Source organism: Anas acuta, chromosome 1 (genome assembly GCF_963932015.1).
Source record: "Anas acuta chromosome 1, bAnaAcu1.1, whole genome shotgun sequence".
NCBI lineage: Eukaryota > Metazoa > Chordata > Aves > Anseriformes > Anatidae > Anas > Anas acuta.
In genome coordinates this window covers 135,981,500-135,996,119 of record NC_088979.1, presented here as the reverse complement: position 1 = coordinate 135,996,119, position 14,620 = coordinate 135,981,500, and the positions used below count along the sequence as shown (strand labels likewise).

General features: G+C 42.1%; 1 protein-coding gene across 8 annotated transcripts; it reads left to right on the top strand.

The window, feature by feature from the left end:
- Positions 1 to 271: 271 nt before the first annotated feature.
- On the top strand, positions 272 to 13,800 carry PTHLH (parathyroid hormone like hormone). Of its 8 annotated transcripts, XM_068658881.1 has the most exons (6): positions 274 to 501; positions 597 to 693; positions 2,382 to 2,611; positions 3,138 to 3,260; positions 8,798 to 9,220; positions 13,301 to 13,800. In XM_068658881.1, the coding sequence occupies exons 4-6, from the start codon at positions 3,160 to 3,162 to the stop codon at positions 13,308 to 13,310; spliced, it is 534 nt and encodes a 177-aa protein (XP_068514982.1). In that variant the 5' UTR covers positions 274 to 501; positions 597 to 693; positions 2,382 to 2,611; positions 3,138 to 3,159; the 3' UTR covers positions 13,311 to 13,800. The 8 variants fall into 8 exon arrangements, with proteins under 8 accessions (XP_068514991.1, XP_068514982.1, XP_068515001.1 ...); XM_068658890.1 differs by lacking the exon at positions 2,382 to 2,611 and having other exon boundaries at positions 272 to 501; positions 597 to 742; XM_068658900.1 differs by lacking the exon at positions 2,382 to 2,611 and having other exon boundaries at positions 277 to 501; positions 602 to 693.
- The last annotated feature ends 820 nt before the right edge of the window (positions 13,801 to 14,620 follow it).

Sequence of the window (14,620 nt, the reverse complement as noted above, 5' to 3'; positions counted from 1 at the left end):
CATGGAGGAGGGCTCAGGCTTGCGGTGAGGCTAGGTAGCAGGAGGAGTTTGCTCACGGGTTAGGCATTTGTGTAGGTGGCAAGAGAAAAGCGCAGCGCTGCTTGTGCAGATGACAAACGGGCTTTGGCGGGGGGGCTGGGGTGGGGGGAAAGGGCACGGTATCATGGTATGATAGTAAGCCTCCTGAAAGGGCTTGGCACTGCTCAGTTCCTGCCATATTAGCGAAGCCATAGATTTTTTTTAATTTTTTTTTTCCAAGCCCACTGAGGCAGAGATGAGGCAAACTCAGCCATAGGAAGGTGGTTAGTGATGTCACAAGTTTGGTCTTTTCAATAAAAGCAATAGAGAAGGGTCTCCCTCACTATATATATTAGGAGAAGCTTCTGTTCTTCATAATAAAAAGAGCAGCAAGGGAGAAAAGCACCTGCTTTAAAACGCTTTATTTAGCACTAATCTGTTGCAGGCAGAATAAAAATTTTGCAGGTCTGGAAAAAAGAAAAGGTATTTCTTTTTTTTTCTTTTTTTTTTCTTTCTCACTTTTTATTTTTTATTTTTATTGATTTCACTTCTTTATCATTTTTTTTCCTTTTATTAAGGATAGCACACAGTTTTGGAAGCGATTGCTGAGAAGATCAACCACTGTTGGCCAGGGTGATCTCTGAGAGGCACAGAGGGCTGTAACTCAAGGAAAAGGTGAAGTAATAAATTGTGAAGAAACTTCAGTATTCCAAGTTTACAAAGGGTATTTATTTTTCCTGAGTCTGTAAGGGTATTTTTTTTTTAATTTCTGGAGGAAAGGAAATTCTAAAAATATTTGATGGACGTTTTACCATTAACACCAGCAATAGACCTATGAGTTGGGGGGGAGGCTGTTTTCAGGGGATGTCACAATTATTTTTAATTAGTCGAAAGGGGAGCGTAAATCAAAGAAGCCTATTAGCTATACATTCTAATTTATAGCCTACCAGGTGTTCAGGGAATTTATTTACAGCATAAACGATTTAATGTTTTCAGCATGATTTCTATTTCAGCTCTCACGTTTTCGGTTTTATTTTCCTGTGTGTTATGAAATTTGGCTGAGGAGCTGGACTTTTTTTATTGTGGCAGCAAGTGCCGTTTAACGCCAGATAACTTACAGGTACAAAAACGGATTGATGCGCCCAAGCTTTCTCCAGAAAATCTTCCTCAATACGCGGAGAGGCTGAGAAGGAACCACCACCCGGCACGCCTCAGCGCCCTATTGAAGCTTGGGAGGGAGCTGGGGGAGTTTCGCTGTAAATCAGGCTGGCGGGGGACAGAAACAAGCCACCCCCCCGCGCCTGCCGGCGGCGGGGTGCGCAGCGGAGCCCCGCGGGGTGTGCGCGGCTGCGGAGGGGCGAGGGGGCCCGGCGGGATGCTACGGAGCCGGCAGCTCCAGGTGCTTGGGTTGGTGCTGCCCCCTGAGCAGGGCCACGCTAGGGGGAGAGCCCGGCCCCTGCCGTCAAAGTGTTTTTCAGATGGGTTCGCAAACGGTCTCCCTTTGGAGGAGCAGTCGGGAGATGGAGCGGGGGGGATGTACATACCACCCCCGGCTTTTTTCTCTTCAGAAGAGCCGGGGGCGGTTTCTTGCGCCGGTAGGCTCTGTCGTGGGGCGGGTGGTGCCACCTTTGGTTTTACACAAGTGTCTTCCTGAGACGGGAAATGGGGAGGGGGGCGGACCCCGACGGGGCGTACCGGGATGGCCCCGCTCCCGCACCCGCACCCGCACGGCAGCGCAACCTGCCGCAGGCGTTTGCAGCGCCCTGGCCAGACTGACTTCCACGGAGGGAGAGGCAGAAGGCGAAAGAGGGAGAGGAGGAGAAAACTTTCCACTAATTTACTTTTTTGGCCAGGAGCGCTTGTGTTCATAGACGGCGAGTCCTTCCCCCAGCCCTCCCCCTTCGCCCCCCCTTCGCTTTACTAGCTTACAATTAACATCATTAGGCATCAGCCCTCCAGATAATAGGTGAACTGCGACGAAAAACGGTAGGTGTGTGAAAGGAAAGGCGGTGGGGATCCCAGGCTAGGGTTTTGGGGCTTGGTCTGAAAACTGCCCCGCTGATGGGGGATCGCCCTCTCCCCTCCGCCGCGGCAGGGGAGGCGCTGACCTAGGGGTAAAGGCGGAGAGGGAGAGGGAGGACCCCGGCTGCAGAAGATGCGGAGAGCTTGGACGGAGTCCGCAGGGTCTGCTGCGTGCATGTGCTGTCGGGTGTTTCCCTTTCTTCGCTCCTTTTTGATTCTGGTCCCGAGAAGCTCTTGATTTCTAGACTTTTTGGCTGCGGGTATCCCGCCAGGGCTCTCGCTCTCTCCGCACATGTTCCTAGGGCGCCATCTCTTTGCAAAAAGCCTCCGTCCTCCCGCAGGTCTCCCAGAGGCTGCTCCGGGGCGTGTGAACATCGCAGGCTGCAGTGCGATCCAACCTGCGGAGCCCAGCATGAGCCCCAGCCCCCGCGAGTCCCCGGGACACCGCTCCTGGTAGAGGAGCTCTCGGGCTCCGCAGCCGGGCAACACTTTTTGCTCGAGGTCACTTGCCCTGGCTCAGCGTGACCCCAGCTTTCCGTGAGGAAAGGACGTGAACCTGACTTTTGCAGAGGTATATTTAGAGAGGGATGGATAGATGCCTTTCCTCCCGCCCGAATCTGCGTGTGAGTGCTCGTGTGTGTGTTTACACGGAGGTTAGCTGAGCTGCTGTAGGGAATCTTTCCTTATCTGAAAGGAGGGCTGCTCTTGGAGCAGAAAGCCCTGGGACAGCTGCTTTCCAGTCTAGAACTGAACACGACTCGGGGAAGCAAACAGACGCGCTCCTCAGCCCGATTCAAATACGAGCTAGATCTTTTTTTTTATTCTTTTTTTTTTTTTTTTTTTCCTCAACAAATATTAAGAGGGATCTTACCTCCGGGCAGCAAGAGACAGAGAGAGGGAGGGAGGAAGAGAGCAGCAGACAGCAAGGAAGGGAGAGAGAGACGAAGCAAAGTTTGGAAGAAGTGAGCTACTGTCGAGAGTTGAGAAATTTTGTTTTTCCTTCGCAGCCTGGGAGTTGGGAGAGCCGACAGCAAGGGACCGTTTGGGGACGGAGCTGGCGCATGTGTCTTTCGGGACTGACCCTCCTTTCCTTGCAGGTTTTAGGACCCGGAGGATACAATGTTCACTAAACTCTTCCAGCAGTGGAGTTTCGCAGTGTTCCTGCTGAGTTACTCCGTGCCCTCCTGCGGGAGATCAGTGGAGGGGATCAGCCGCCGACTGTGAGTTTCTCTGGGGTTTTGTCTCGCTTCGGTCACAGTGAGGGTGGGCAGGGGGCAGGGGGACAGCAGACCCCAGCAGCGCTGCAGCGGGAGGCTCCGCGTTACCTGCCCCAGGTGCTCCCCCACAGGTTTGCTGTGAGCTACGGGCAGAAGGCGCTCGGGGCAGGGAACGGGAAAGCTTCTGCCCTTACAAAACACTTAGGAAGGCAATGTTGGAGCTGAGAGGCTCTTCTTCCATGGGGATCAGCCGTGCAGCTGCTGTTTTAGCATGCGCTGTTGTCCATGCACCTTTCTGCACCCTGGAAGGGTCCTGCCTGGGAGCATCCCGTTCCACCAAGCTTCTGAGGGTTACACCAAGTACTGCGTGCTTCTCTGACACGGGTGTACAGCCAGTATTGATAAGGGAGGGGAAAACACACAGCAGTTGGGGCCATCACGAAACTGAGGCAATGAACAATTGCTTTGGATTTCTGGCACCTCAGCATTTATTTTATTTTATTTTATTTTATTTTATTTTATTTTATTTTATTTTATTTTATTTTATTTTATTTTATTTTATTTTATTTTATTTTATTTTATTTTATTTTTCTGAAAGGAGAGCAGTATCTGACTCAGAGGCAGAAGCGTGTTTTTGACAAATGTTAATGTAACTTAAGAGATTCTATCCTGGAAATGACCCTTTTGCTTCTTCCAAAATAATCACCATAGCTCATACAAGTGTCCCCTAGGCAAAGTGCAGTAGAGAAACCACTGGGCTGATGCAGGAGCAATTGTCTAACACACGTAGCTAGTTCACTGGCTCTTACTGGACTTGCATGAGATTTTCTAAGGAAGAAACTCTGGTCATACGGTGGAGTTCTGTCAGGTTAGAAAATCCAATCACAACATACAGGGAAACATGACACAGCAAACTTAATATCAAATGGATTTCCATGTAACTGTTCTGTTACATGCATAAGGACAAGATTTACAAATACCACTTCCTCTGCCATTTAAACAACAAAAAATATCCCCCAGGTGAAGTGACTTCAGACACACCTAAACTTTGGCACCAAGCAGACAGCTGCTATGAATCTCCTACAGCAAATTTTGTAGAACATTGTATTACTGATAATGTTACAGTGTGTTCTTCCAAGCCTACTAGTGCTTAGCTTTTTTGTATGCCTGAAAGCTACTGTTGAGATATTTCCTACATTTGATACCACTTTCTTTGGCTATACAGAGGATCCAAACTTCAGTTTCATAAACAAAAAATTAAAATAATTGAAGTGCAGTCAAATGCTGTACTTCCTTGGCTAAGAAACTGTACTGGATCCAAACCAAATTTGTTAAAAAATAAATGCTTAGAAATAATCTTTTTTCTTTTTGAAGTTAGCATTGTTGTAACACTTGTTTTTAAAGGTCAGGATTAGAGTTCTTCCCAACATCCCCATTCCATCCTGTCTGGGTGAAAAAAAAGTGGAAGCTAAACAGCTGAAATGTATTTCCCAGCTCCCTCTTTGCTATGGCATGTAAAACACACACAAGAAACCAGTTAGCTGTCAGTTAGTGGCATGCACGTAGTTTTGTTTGTGGGTACAACACAAACACAGACACCACACTCAAACATGTGTCCTGTTTTAATACCACCACAAACCATTCCTAGAGTTAATGGTTAATAACTCACTTAAGCCTAGAGATATTTTTTTCTCTCAAAGGCTTAAACCAGTAATGGATGAAAATACTAAGGCACATTATTATAGCCATGCAAAAATAATCAAAATGACATAGGCCTAGTGCTACAGACTTTACTAAGGCAAATCTCCCAAGGAAAGCAATAGCAAATTGTCCCAAGAAAAGATTTCCAGACATATTATTTGTTATACAAATGTTTTACTGACTAGAGAACTTCTGAGAAACCCTGTAATGCCTCAAAGTGAAATTAGATATTTTTATCAGCATGCCCAGACACTGCAGCACTGTGTCCCCAGATCTGTAGAAAATATTTTTCCTAACCCAAGATAGGTTGAGCAGCTTTCACTTCCTTTGGAGCCAGTGGCAAGGGCACTCAGTCTTGCAAAACCCAGACAGAGAGCTGACTGAGTCCTTTCTCCTATTCTGCTGATCAGACCCAACATGAATAGTCAAGGATAATAACAATTAAATAAGAGCAATTCTGAGGCAGCAAGTTGTTGCTTGAAGAATGTTGCTTCTCAATGACGCTAGTTATCTAGTGAAAAAAAGAATAATTTGTCTGAAAAGAACAGCTTATCTGGAAGTACATGCTTAATATCTGAATGGGTTTCTACTGTTCTCCCAGTAATCAGACATCAAGTCTCATATGCACATAGTGTACTTGGATACAGCAATTAGTTTGGGCACTCTGGTCAAATACATACCATCACCAACCTTCTCTCAAAAGTACACACCACAAGTTAGCTTGGCATTTGCTGCATTTGGTTTGGGGTCAAACTCTTTTTCCTTGAATGAGGTGCATTTATAGAAGGATGGAAGGGACCTCTAGTGGGTCATCTTAATGCTAACAGCCTTTTTTTTTATTATTATTTTTCTTTTTTAACATATCATTCCCAATATGTGAACACAATCATTTCTGTTTCCATTGCCTTCCTACTCTGTGTGTGGGGGTGAGACATTGTTGATATCTGCAGTATGAAGCACTTCTTACATCAGCTTTCTTGGGCAAGTATTTTTCCCTGATTTACAAACATGGTAGTTGTTTGAGTAACATAACGGAAGGAGGCAGAAGGTCAAAGAGATATGTATCTACCACAGCTTCTTCATTTTAGGGAGATTTTTGATCTAGAGCATACAAAGGAAATTGGTAGGCAAAATGTAATCCTTCAGCCTGACTGAGTAATAGAAGTCATGTGAAATGTAACACTACGTTACGTTATACAATCATCTGGAATAGCAGAATGTTATTTGGGGCCAGACCTGATGCTAAATATCATAGTCATTTAAACAGAAACCTACTGTCTTTGGCACAGTGACCTATCACACGTTTATCCCTGCATTATTTTGGAAATGCATACTCTCACAAGATGTAGATCTCATAATGCTGTTTGACTGTCTTGTGTGTACTGGAACCAAATCTTTAGGTTTCAGCCCTGTAAAATGGAATAGCTTTTCAATCAAGAGTACTTTAATAACAGGCTTTGGAGATTCAAGATTTTGTCACAGTGGGTAAATTGACCAAATACACATTACAGGATTAAGGCAGCTTTAGGTTGTCTGTGATAAAAGGAATTATCCTTTAGTTTACAACTGGCAGTAGGAAAGCTTTGCTCATCACATGAGACATACTGTTTTAGACTCAGTAAAGCACTAAGATTTTCTATGCAAGAATGAAAGGAAAACTGCATTTCACATGCAAAAAGCCCTGGGAAAATAGTTTACTGAAGCTAGGAAAGTAATGTGAACCACAATGGACAACTTGACAAACAGCACAGGAGTTTGCCACTCAGAGGAGTCGAAGGTGCTAGTTTTATTAGCACACTTGCAAATCTGATTGACTTTAATGAGAAGGTTGTTAGAGATGGCTATTGGAGAGCTGCACTGGTCAAAATAATTCTCCTGGGGGGGATCTTGAGCTTGAGTTAATGGTCACAGCTGCACTGAAGAGAATGAAACAATATGGGTTCAGTTCAGTATTATCATATTGCATGTTTACTTAGAGACATGAGTTGAAGGGCATAAAATACATGTCCTAAGGCCTGAAGTTATCCAAAACTCATCTGATTATGGGACACTTAAAACATCATAGACAATTTTTGGCCAAACGTGTGCTCACAAACCTGAGTATACCTAGGCCTGGTTTTGGGCAAGTATACATTCTTGTCCTAACTGAAACCAGGACACTGCTGCATCATTTCATGCAAAAATAACAGTCATCTGTTAGTCTTACAGTGGGATGGAAGAAAGCTGGTGTTTGAATTTTATATTGAGCAATAGAGATGTAGTATCACTTGAACTAACCATTTGGACCCAATACAAATTGCAGATTTACAAAGACAAATAGTGAAGGGGATGCTCTTAAACCAATGCTACATAAAGTTGCCAATCTCAAATAACTTTATTGTTGATCAAATCACAAATCTCAAGTGTTTGGCTGAAGGGACTGAGAAAGATAAATTACAGAACACTTCCAGTAATTTAGCACACTATCTTTGTCCACCACATTTAGAAACCTTGCAGGATAATTAGGGAAGGGATGGAAGGAAGGAATAGTCACAGTTATGTCTTCTCCTGTTTCACCCACATTGAGAAACAACTCTGTATCCACTAGCTGACCAAATGGTTATACGACAGGCAAGGCAGTGAATTCATTTTCTTTGGCCAGTACAAGCCCAGTCACATGCAGTACCCTGATGCAAGATGAGAGGATACGTCGCCAATCTCAGCACACTGAAGTAGGGCAATCGGAAGGATAAACTGTATTATAGCATGCATGGGAACATAACTAAAATCCCAGCCTGTGCTCTTTCTGTTGTTCACAGTGCAGCTGTGCATCTATCCCACACCAAGGAAAAAGCATGTATTTTCTCACAGTTCTTTATTATCCAGGTGCCACTTGGATCTTCTTTCCTCAGATATTTCATACATTTTTTTTGCCAGTACATCTCTGAAAGACATACCTATCTCCTCATTCCTCAAAAATTAGAAAGAGGTTAGTGAACCATAATATCATGAACTTTAAAAGAGTATCAGAGACCCACACAAAAAAAGCAGAACACTGTGGAAGATGATCCAGTGAAGAAGGCTCATGTAAAACGCAGAGAGCACAGAAGCCAAGAAGTTCATATTGACCCCAGAAGTTCACACTTTAAAGGAACACCAGGAAGGCATCTAAAGCCATAATTAGACACAAGTGGCTAAGCAGTAAAGTCAACAGGAGTGGCTGATGCTCATGCTGCTGCTGTTGCACAAGCTGCCTCTCCAGATAGCTCATTAAGGATTGAAGTGCCTATGCTTTAGGCACCCAAATCTGACCATTTTTTCCATTACGCTCCTGCAATTGCACATATTTAAATTTAGAACTGAAATGCATTTTTATGCATTTATTTATATTTTCAAAGTACATGACTGAGCAGAATAAAATTATTAGAATGATGCTGTATAAACACTGCTTCCGGCTTCAGTACTTGTTATTCCTTCTCTTGCCCAACTGCAGTGCTCCATTACCTGACCCCTTGATTTTCATATATTTCACAACTGTCTTCCTGGTTTTACTGCCTGAAGTGTGATGTATTCAGAGTTTTAATGCTCCTCTAGAATAAAGCAGTGACTAATCCAACTTCAGGTCTGCTGGTCTGTGATCGGTCAGATGAGAATTACTACCAGCTTAGGTCTTTGCCTTCTCTGTAGAGAGCAGTTACTCAGAAGCAGGACTTGCTCCCACGATCTGACTTAACTGGGTGTCTCCAAGCCTGAGAGCTGGTACAGGCAGTCACTGCCAGAGGAGAGAGGAACTTTGTGAAGCAGTGGGCAATAACCATATCTTAAATGTCTCTTTCCCCTCTGTTCTTCTCTTTCTTTAGCAAACGGGCTGTATCAGAGCACCAGCTACTGCATGACAAGGGCAAGTCAATCCAAGATCTACGAAGAAGAATATTCCTTCAAAATTTAATTGAAGGTGTCAACACTGCAGAAATCCGTGCAACTTCAGAGGTTTCACCTAACCCTAAGCCTGCTACAAACACAAAGAACTACCCTGTCCGATTTGGCAGTGAAGATGAGGGCAGATACCTAACTCAGGAGACAAACAAATCACAGACCTACAAGGAACAACCCCTGAAGGTATCAGGGAAGAAAAAGAAAGCAAAGCCTGGAAAACGTAAGGAACAAGAGAAGAAAAAGAGGCGAGCCCGCTCTGCTTGGCTAAATTCTGACATGTATGGAAGCAGCATGACCGAGAGTCCACTCTTGGACAACTCTGTTACTACACATAATCATATTTTAAGGTAATTCTACTACATCCTTTCCACAGGCATAACATGTATTTACTGAAATTGTTATCTTTCTGTGCATGAGGTCAAGGCATTGTTTAAGTCTGGAACAGTAGCACATCTTTTTGGCTATAGCTGGGCAGTGGCTTTTCCAGCAGTGCACTGTCTCAAGGTGCTTTCTGGCGGTAAGTACCCTGTCCACTTTGTACTGGCAAATCTGCACCCAGAAAAGCAACCTTTTCACTTCTGGCCAGAAAGCCACTATTACAAGAGTATATACCCCAAAGAGTCTTCCCTTGCTATCACAAACAACTCTAGTAAACTGCTTGCTTATTGCTAAAACAAGCTTCCCAAAACTGTGTAGCAAGGGAAGTTTTTCTGATAAAAGAAAGCACATCATAGCCATTAAAATTCCCTATTCTACTTTAACTGTAGTGTCTCTCTCTTCAGATCTTGGTCCCACACTCAGGCCTCAGCAGATTGAAAGCTTTGAGTATTATTTAAGGCTCTGCATCTATAAAATGGTGAAGTTTTCTTTCCTCCCTCTCAACGCCTCCCCTTTTTGGCAACTTTCCTACCCTTACTTTACAGTTTTTACTGTTTAACCTTAGGGGAGAACATGGAAAATTTCTCTCTTAGTAATATCTGCAAACAACACAGACCAGCCTTTTGCCATAAAATTTTCCCTGCCATTAGGACTTTTTAATTCAGCTCTATCCTTTTGCCAGCTCGTGAAACAATTACGTTGCTGCTCAAAAATGTTGAGCATTGCTTTTGGAGAGAGACGTGCTTTCCTCACGTATGACAATGAAGGGTTTTCAAGGAAGAGGCAAGCTAAAGACTTAAGTAGAGGTGCCCCAAGCAACTCATCCACTTGCAGTCATCTTGGTTTGAATGGAGGTCAGAACACTTGCAGGCAAATCCAAGCAGTCCCCTCCACAGTTAGTTCTCCTCAAATGTTAGTATTTTCAACAGTTAAAAAAAAAAAAAAAAAAAAAAAAAAAGCACTTTTCTGTCCTCCTCCCCATCTGCTTTGGCAGCATAAGATACAATAGAAGTGCCACTTGCTCACAGTATGTCCCTTAGAAAGGAATGCAAGCTGTGGGACTTACTAAAATTCAGTCTTTTGTTAAGCTTTACAGGGCACAGTGTGCAGTGTACTCCATTGCCTCAACTTTTGCTGGCATCTACAAAAGTTACTGGTGTCCAGAGCTAGGCATTCAGCATCCCTGACCATAAAGCACTTAGCACGTCTGTAAGAGTCAGTAGTGGGGTAAAAGAGGATGGTTTTGATCCAGTGACCTAGGAAAAGCACACTCTGGTAGTCCTGTCATGAGATGCCTGAAGTTGCAATAGCTCTTAAGAAACTGCAGTGGCAGCAGTGTCTTTAGCACACAGAAATCTTGTATGTAGGAAAAAAATATCCAAGGGCATTTTCACTGTTTCTTTGGTTGTCTATCCAAAGGGAGCTGTAAAAGAATGACAGATACAATCCTGTTTATTGTCTGAATGTAGCTTTTCTGTTTCAAGTATGGTTGGATGGCTGAAGGTTGTCAGCTTCACCTTGGAAGTCCTGAATTAGTTTTACCTTCCTGATATTATTCCCCAAGATGCAGTATTACACCAGGGGCAGAAACATAACATAGATTCCTATAGAGGCCCTATATTGTACAGATTTGGCTGAAGAAAAATAAGCAAAGAGAAGCCCTGAAACAAGAAAACAAAATTCCTCCCTTAAAAGGACAGAACATAATATGATGGTTCCACTCTGTTATTGCATTAAGTTGCAATTATCCCAGTGGGCTGACAAAAGATACTATTTCTAAACTTCAAAGCAAGACTAGCTCGTACCTAGCCACGTACCTTAGATAGCAGAAGTCAGGTTCAAAGTAGTTTCCTATGCTGTTATTGGCACATAGTGGGCAAGCGCATTTTAGAAGGAGGGATGAATGTGTCTTGGTGAGGTTGATTCCTCACCTACATCAAGCTAAATCAGGGACTTTATCTGTTGGTGGGAGACAAGGAAGGCATATGCAGACAGGATATCCATATGCTACATCACTAGAAGCTGCTTTTGTAGCATCTCTAAGGCTTGCTGAAGCTTAGAAGAAGCATCACTACTTGGCAGTGAAGAAATAGCTGTGCATAATGCAGCAGCCTGCTTTTCACTGTATCTCTGTGCTTCCTTTCTGCTCAACAGGCTGAACGAAAATCCACATGCCAATTCCTTCTGCCCAAACTCAATCCCAAAATTTTGGGTTTAGATCTGAAAAAAAAGAAAAAAAAAAAAAAAGACAAGAAATGACCTGCACTGTAGATCTTTTGAATTATTACAAGCAGTATCTCATAAAGTAGCCAACCTTGCAAAATCAGAGACCAAATCACAGAAAGCATCTTGCATGTACTCATTAGTATGGAGACCATTGTCAAGATGTGGCTTAGCTTAAACTCTACAGCAAAGAGTAAAGTCCAAGCCAGAGTGAAAATATCACCCTCTTAAAAACAGGCCTATATAGTTCAGACACACATATACAGTCATGCTCTATGAATTGTGTGTCATTCTTATATCGTAGCCTGAATACACCCTAATATTACCCTAGTTAATTATTATGGAGCTTCATGGTAACATTTTCATTCCAGGCACTTAAAAATTCTTTCTCATGGACATTCCAGCTATCTTCCCATTCCAATTCAATTAAACTGTTATTACCTAATTTCCTAAGAAACTTTTCAAATAAGTAAACTCCCTAATGCTAAATGTAGTCTAACTTTCAATGTGCACATACAAAAAAAAAATTCAAACTCTCAAGGATTTGTTTTTTTGTGCGTGTCTCACGCCCACACACGTCTGCCATGCAGAACACTACCCACAGCTTTGGTGATCCGTCCAGCAGCAGAGCAAATCACACTCCATCCTATAGCTTTGCATTCCACCCTATAAGTGTTTCCCAGGGAACTGAAATGCATTACAGAAATGTGCTGTTCACAGCAGCAGAAGGGAAAAAAGCCCAACCCTTCAGCATTTCCTGCAGTACTGCTAAGAAATAACTTAAAATAATATTGTAGTGCAAGTTCTACACGTCGGATAGAAGCAGGCTCTGCTTTTGTTCTCCCAAGCTCACAAAGGGAGGATTACAGAAATCATAAAAGCACACCAGTGTCCCTTAGAAAGTTCTCAAATCTTAGGGCTGTGTATGACCAAACTCTGAATGTTTCAGCTCTGACTGAATGCAACAGGAATCAGCTTAACACGAGATGCTCATTTTCTTTATGGTCTGAGTTATTTGGCTTACAAAAGGAGAGTTTCAGGAATATATTCTCTGCATTTATTCATATACTTAAAGAGAGACACCATCAAGGATCTGTTCACCTGAGCAGACTTTAATGAAGTAAAACTCATGGACATGACAGTATAGAAATACACACCTTTAAGATAAACAGCCCCTTGCCTGACAGGTGGCCTATCCGTAGACAAAGACAGATTTGGTCAAGATAGACTAAATAATCTCATGGGACAGTTCTAATAAAAATCCAGGCATTGCAACCAAACAGTTAACACAATAAGGACATGATTGCCAGAGTATTCAAAAAGGACTTGCTTTTTCTTATCTTCAAATCAAATTTCTCATTTCTCCAAATATGTTTTGTTGTTGTTTTGGTTTTGGTTTTTGTTTGGTTGTTTTTTGTTTTTTGTTTTTTTTTTTTCCTTTTAGTGCTTGGCATATTTATTACAGGTTGATAATTTTTTTTTCTACCCATAGCTTTCAGGAATCTTCCTGTGTAAGGCCCTAAGAAATCTAAAGCTCCTTCCTATTTGTCTGAAAGTACAACAAAGTGGAATAGATGGTCTCATTTTCATGATAAATTGCAGGTCTTCATACTGCCAGCTGCACTACACTGAAGGAAATAGAGATTTTTGAAATGATGTCCAATACTGTAATACTATTAAACAGGTCTTACTAGTGCAAATATTTACTAGCAAGACACATCCATTATAGTCTGTGGAACTCTTGCTGTTAATTTTGAGTCTATGTATTTGAAGTGAAAGTTAATGTTTTCCCTTTTTTTTATTCTTTTTTTTTTTTTTCTCTGCAGGAGGCGCTGATATTTTCAGCAAGACATCTTTGGAAGACATATTGCAGTATTCTGTAATAGTGAACATATGGGAAGTATTAAAATATTTATTACCTGTAAATATTGTAAATGCTCAGAATAAAACTTTTTTCCCCCATTGCTCTCTGAAACTGCACATTTGGTTATTGTGAACTTTTTTTTTTTTTTTTTTTTTTTTTTTTGCTAATGCTAAGACAATTATTATTGTCACATTTACCATAATTTATTTTGTTGACTGGTGTATTTATTTTGTGAACGTATCTTGGTGCTGCTGACTTTCTATATTTTTTGTAACATAATGCACTTTAGATATACATATCGAGTACATGGATAACTGACAAAAAATATTCCTGTTTTGTGGTTGACTTCAATGAATGCCTACACACAATTGTTCAAACTGATTTTCCTTTGTGCGTGTATAATAGCAGTATTTCAAAATTTGTAAAGAATGTCTAATAAAATATAATCTAATTAAACCATGACTCAAAAGGAGAAATGTGTCCTTGAGGAATTTCAAGAGCAGGGACATCATTTTTTTTCTTTACTACATTTGAAAATTGTTTTAAATGTAATGTGTTTACATTGGTGCAAGCTCCCACGTTTTCACATTAGCTTTTACTTAAAAATCACTCAGAACGTATTTTGTTCCAGAGCTCTATTTCAAGTGAGCTGACTTGCTGAACAACCTGGGGGCACCGCCATGTAGCTTGTACCCCACTACAGGGAAAGCACAATTCCCAACCTTTCCAGCCACAAGCCCAACAAATGTTAAATCATTCCACTTTCCAATTGAGAGGATGTGAAAAGCAACCCCATGGGATGCACAACTTACTGCACTCTTGGAAGGTGCTCATACATCACTCCTTGTCATCTTGTTCAGAATGAGACAGATGGCATAATCCTCAGCTCCCACCAACTTTACCCAAAGATGAAAATGTCTACCACAGGAGTGGAGTCTCAGCTCTGTACTTTTGAGCCACACAGTCTTAATGTTTAAAGAAGGAGGAGAAAAAAAAAAAAAGTGTTTTCTGAGTGAATCTATAAAGAGAAAAATAAAATATTGGAAACTGCAGTAGGTGACACATCAATAGGTACTGTTACACTGCTTGAATTACTTTCTCGTCTCCCACCACTAAGATGCCTCACATGGCTCTGTTTCTGAAAAACATCTACCTTAATTTTACTTCTGTCTTACTCCCATTAATAATTGCAGTTAAGAGAGAGACCATCTTGATGGCCACTGGCTGAAGAAAAGAGCAGAAAAAAAAATTATGATCTCCTATCACTTTGTATAAATGAACA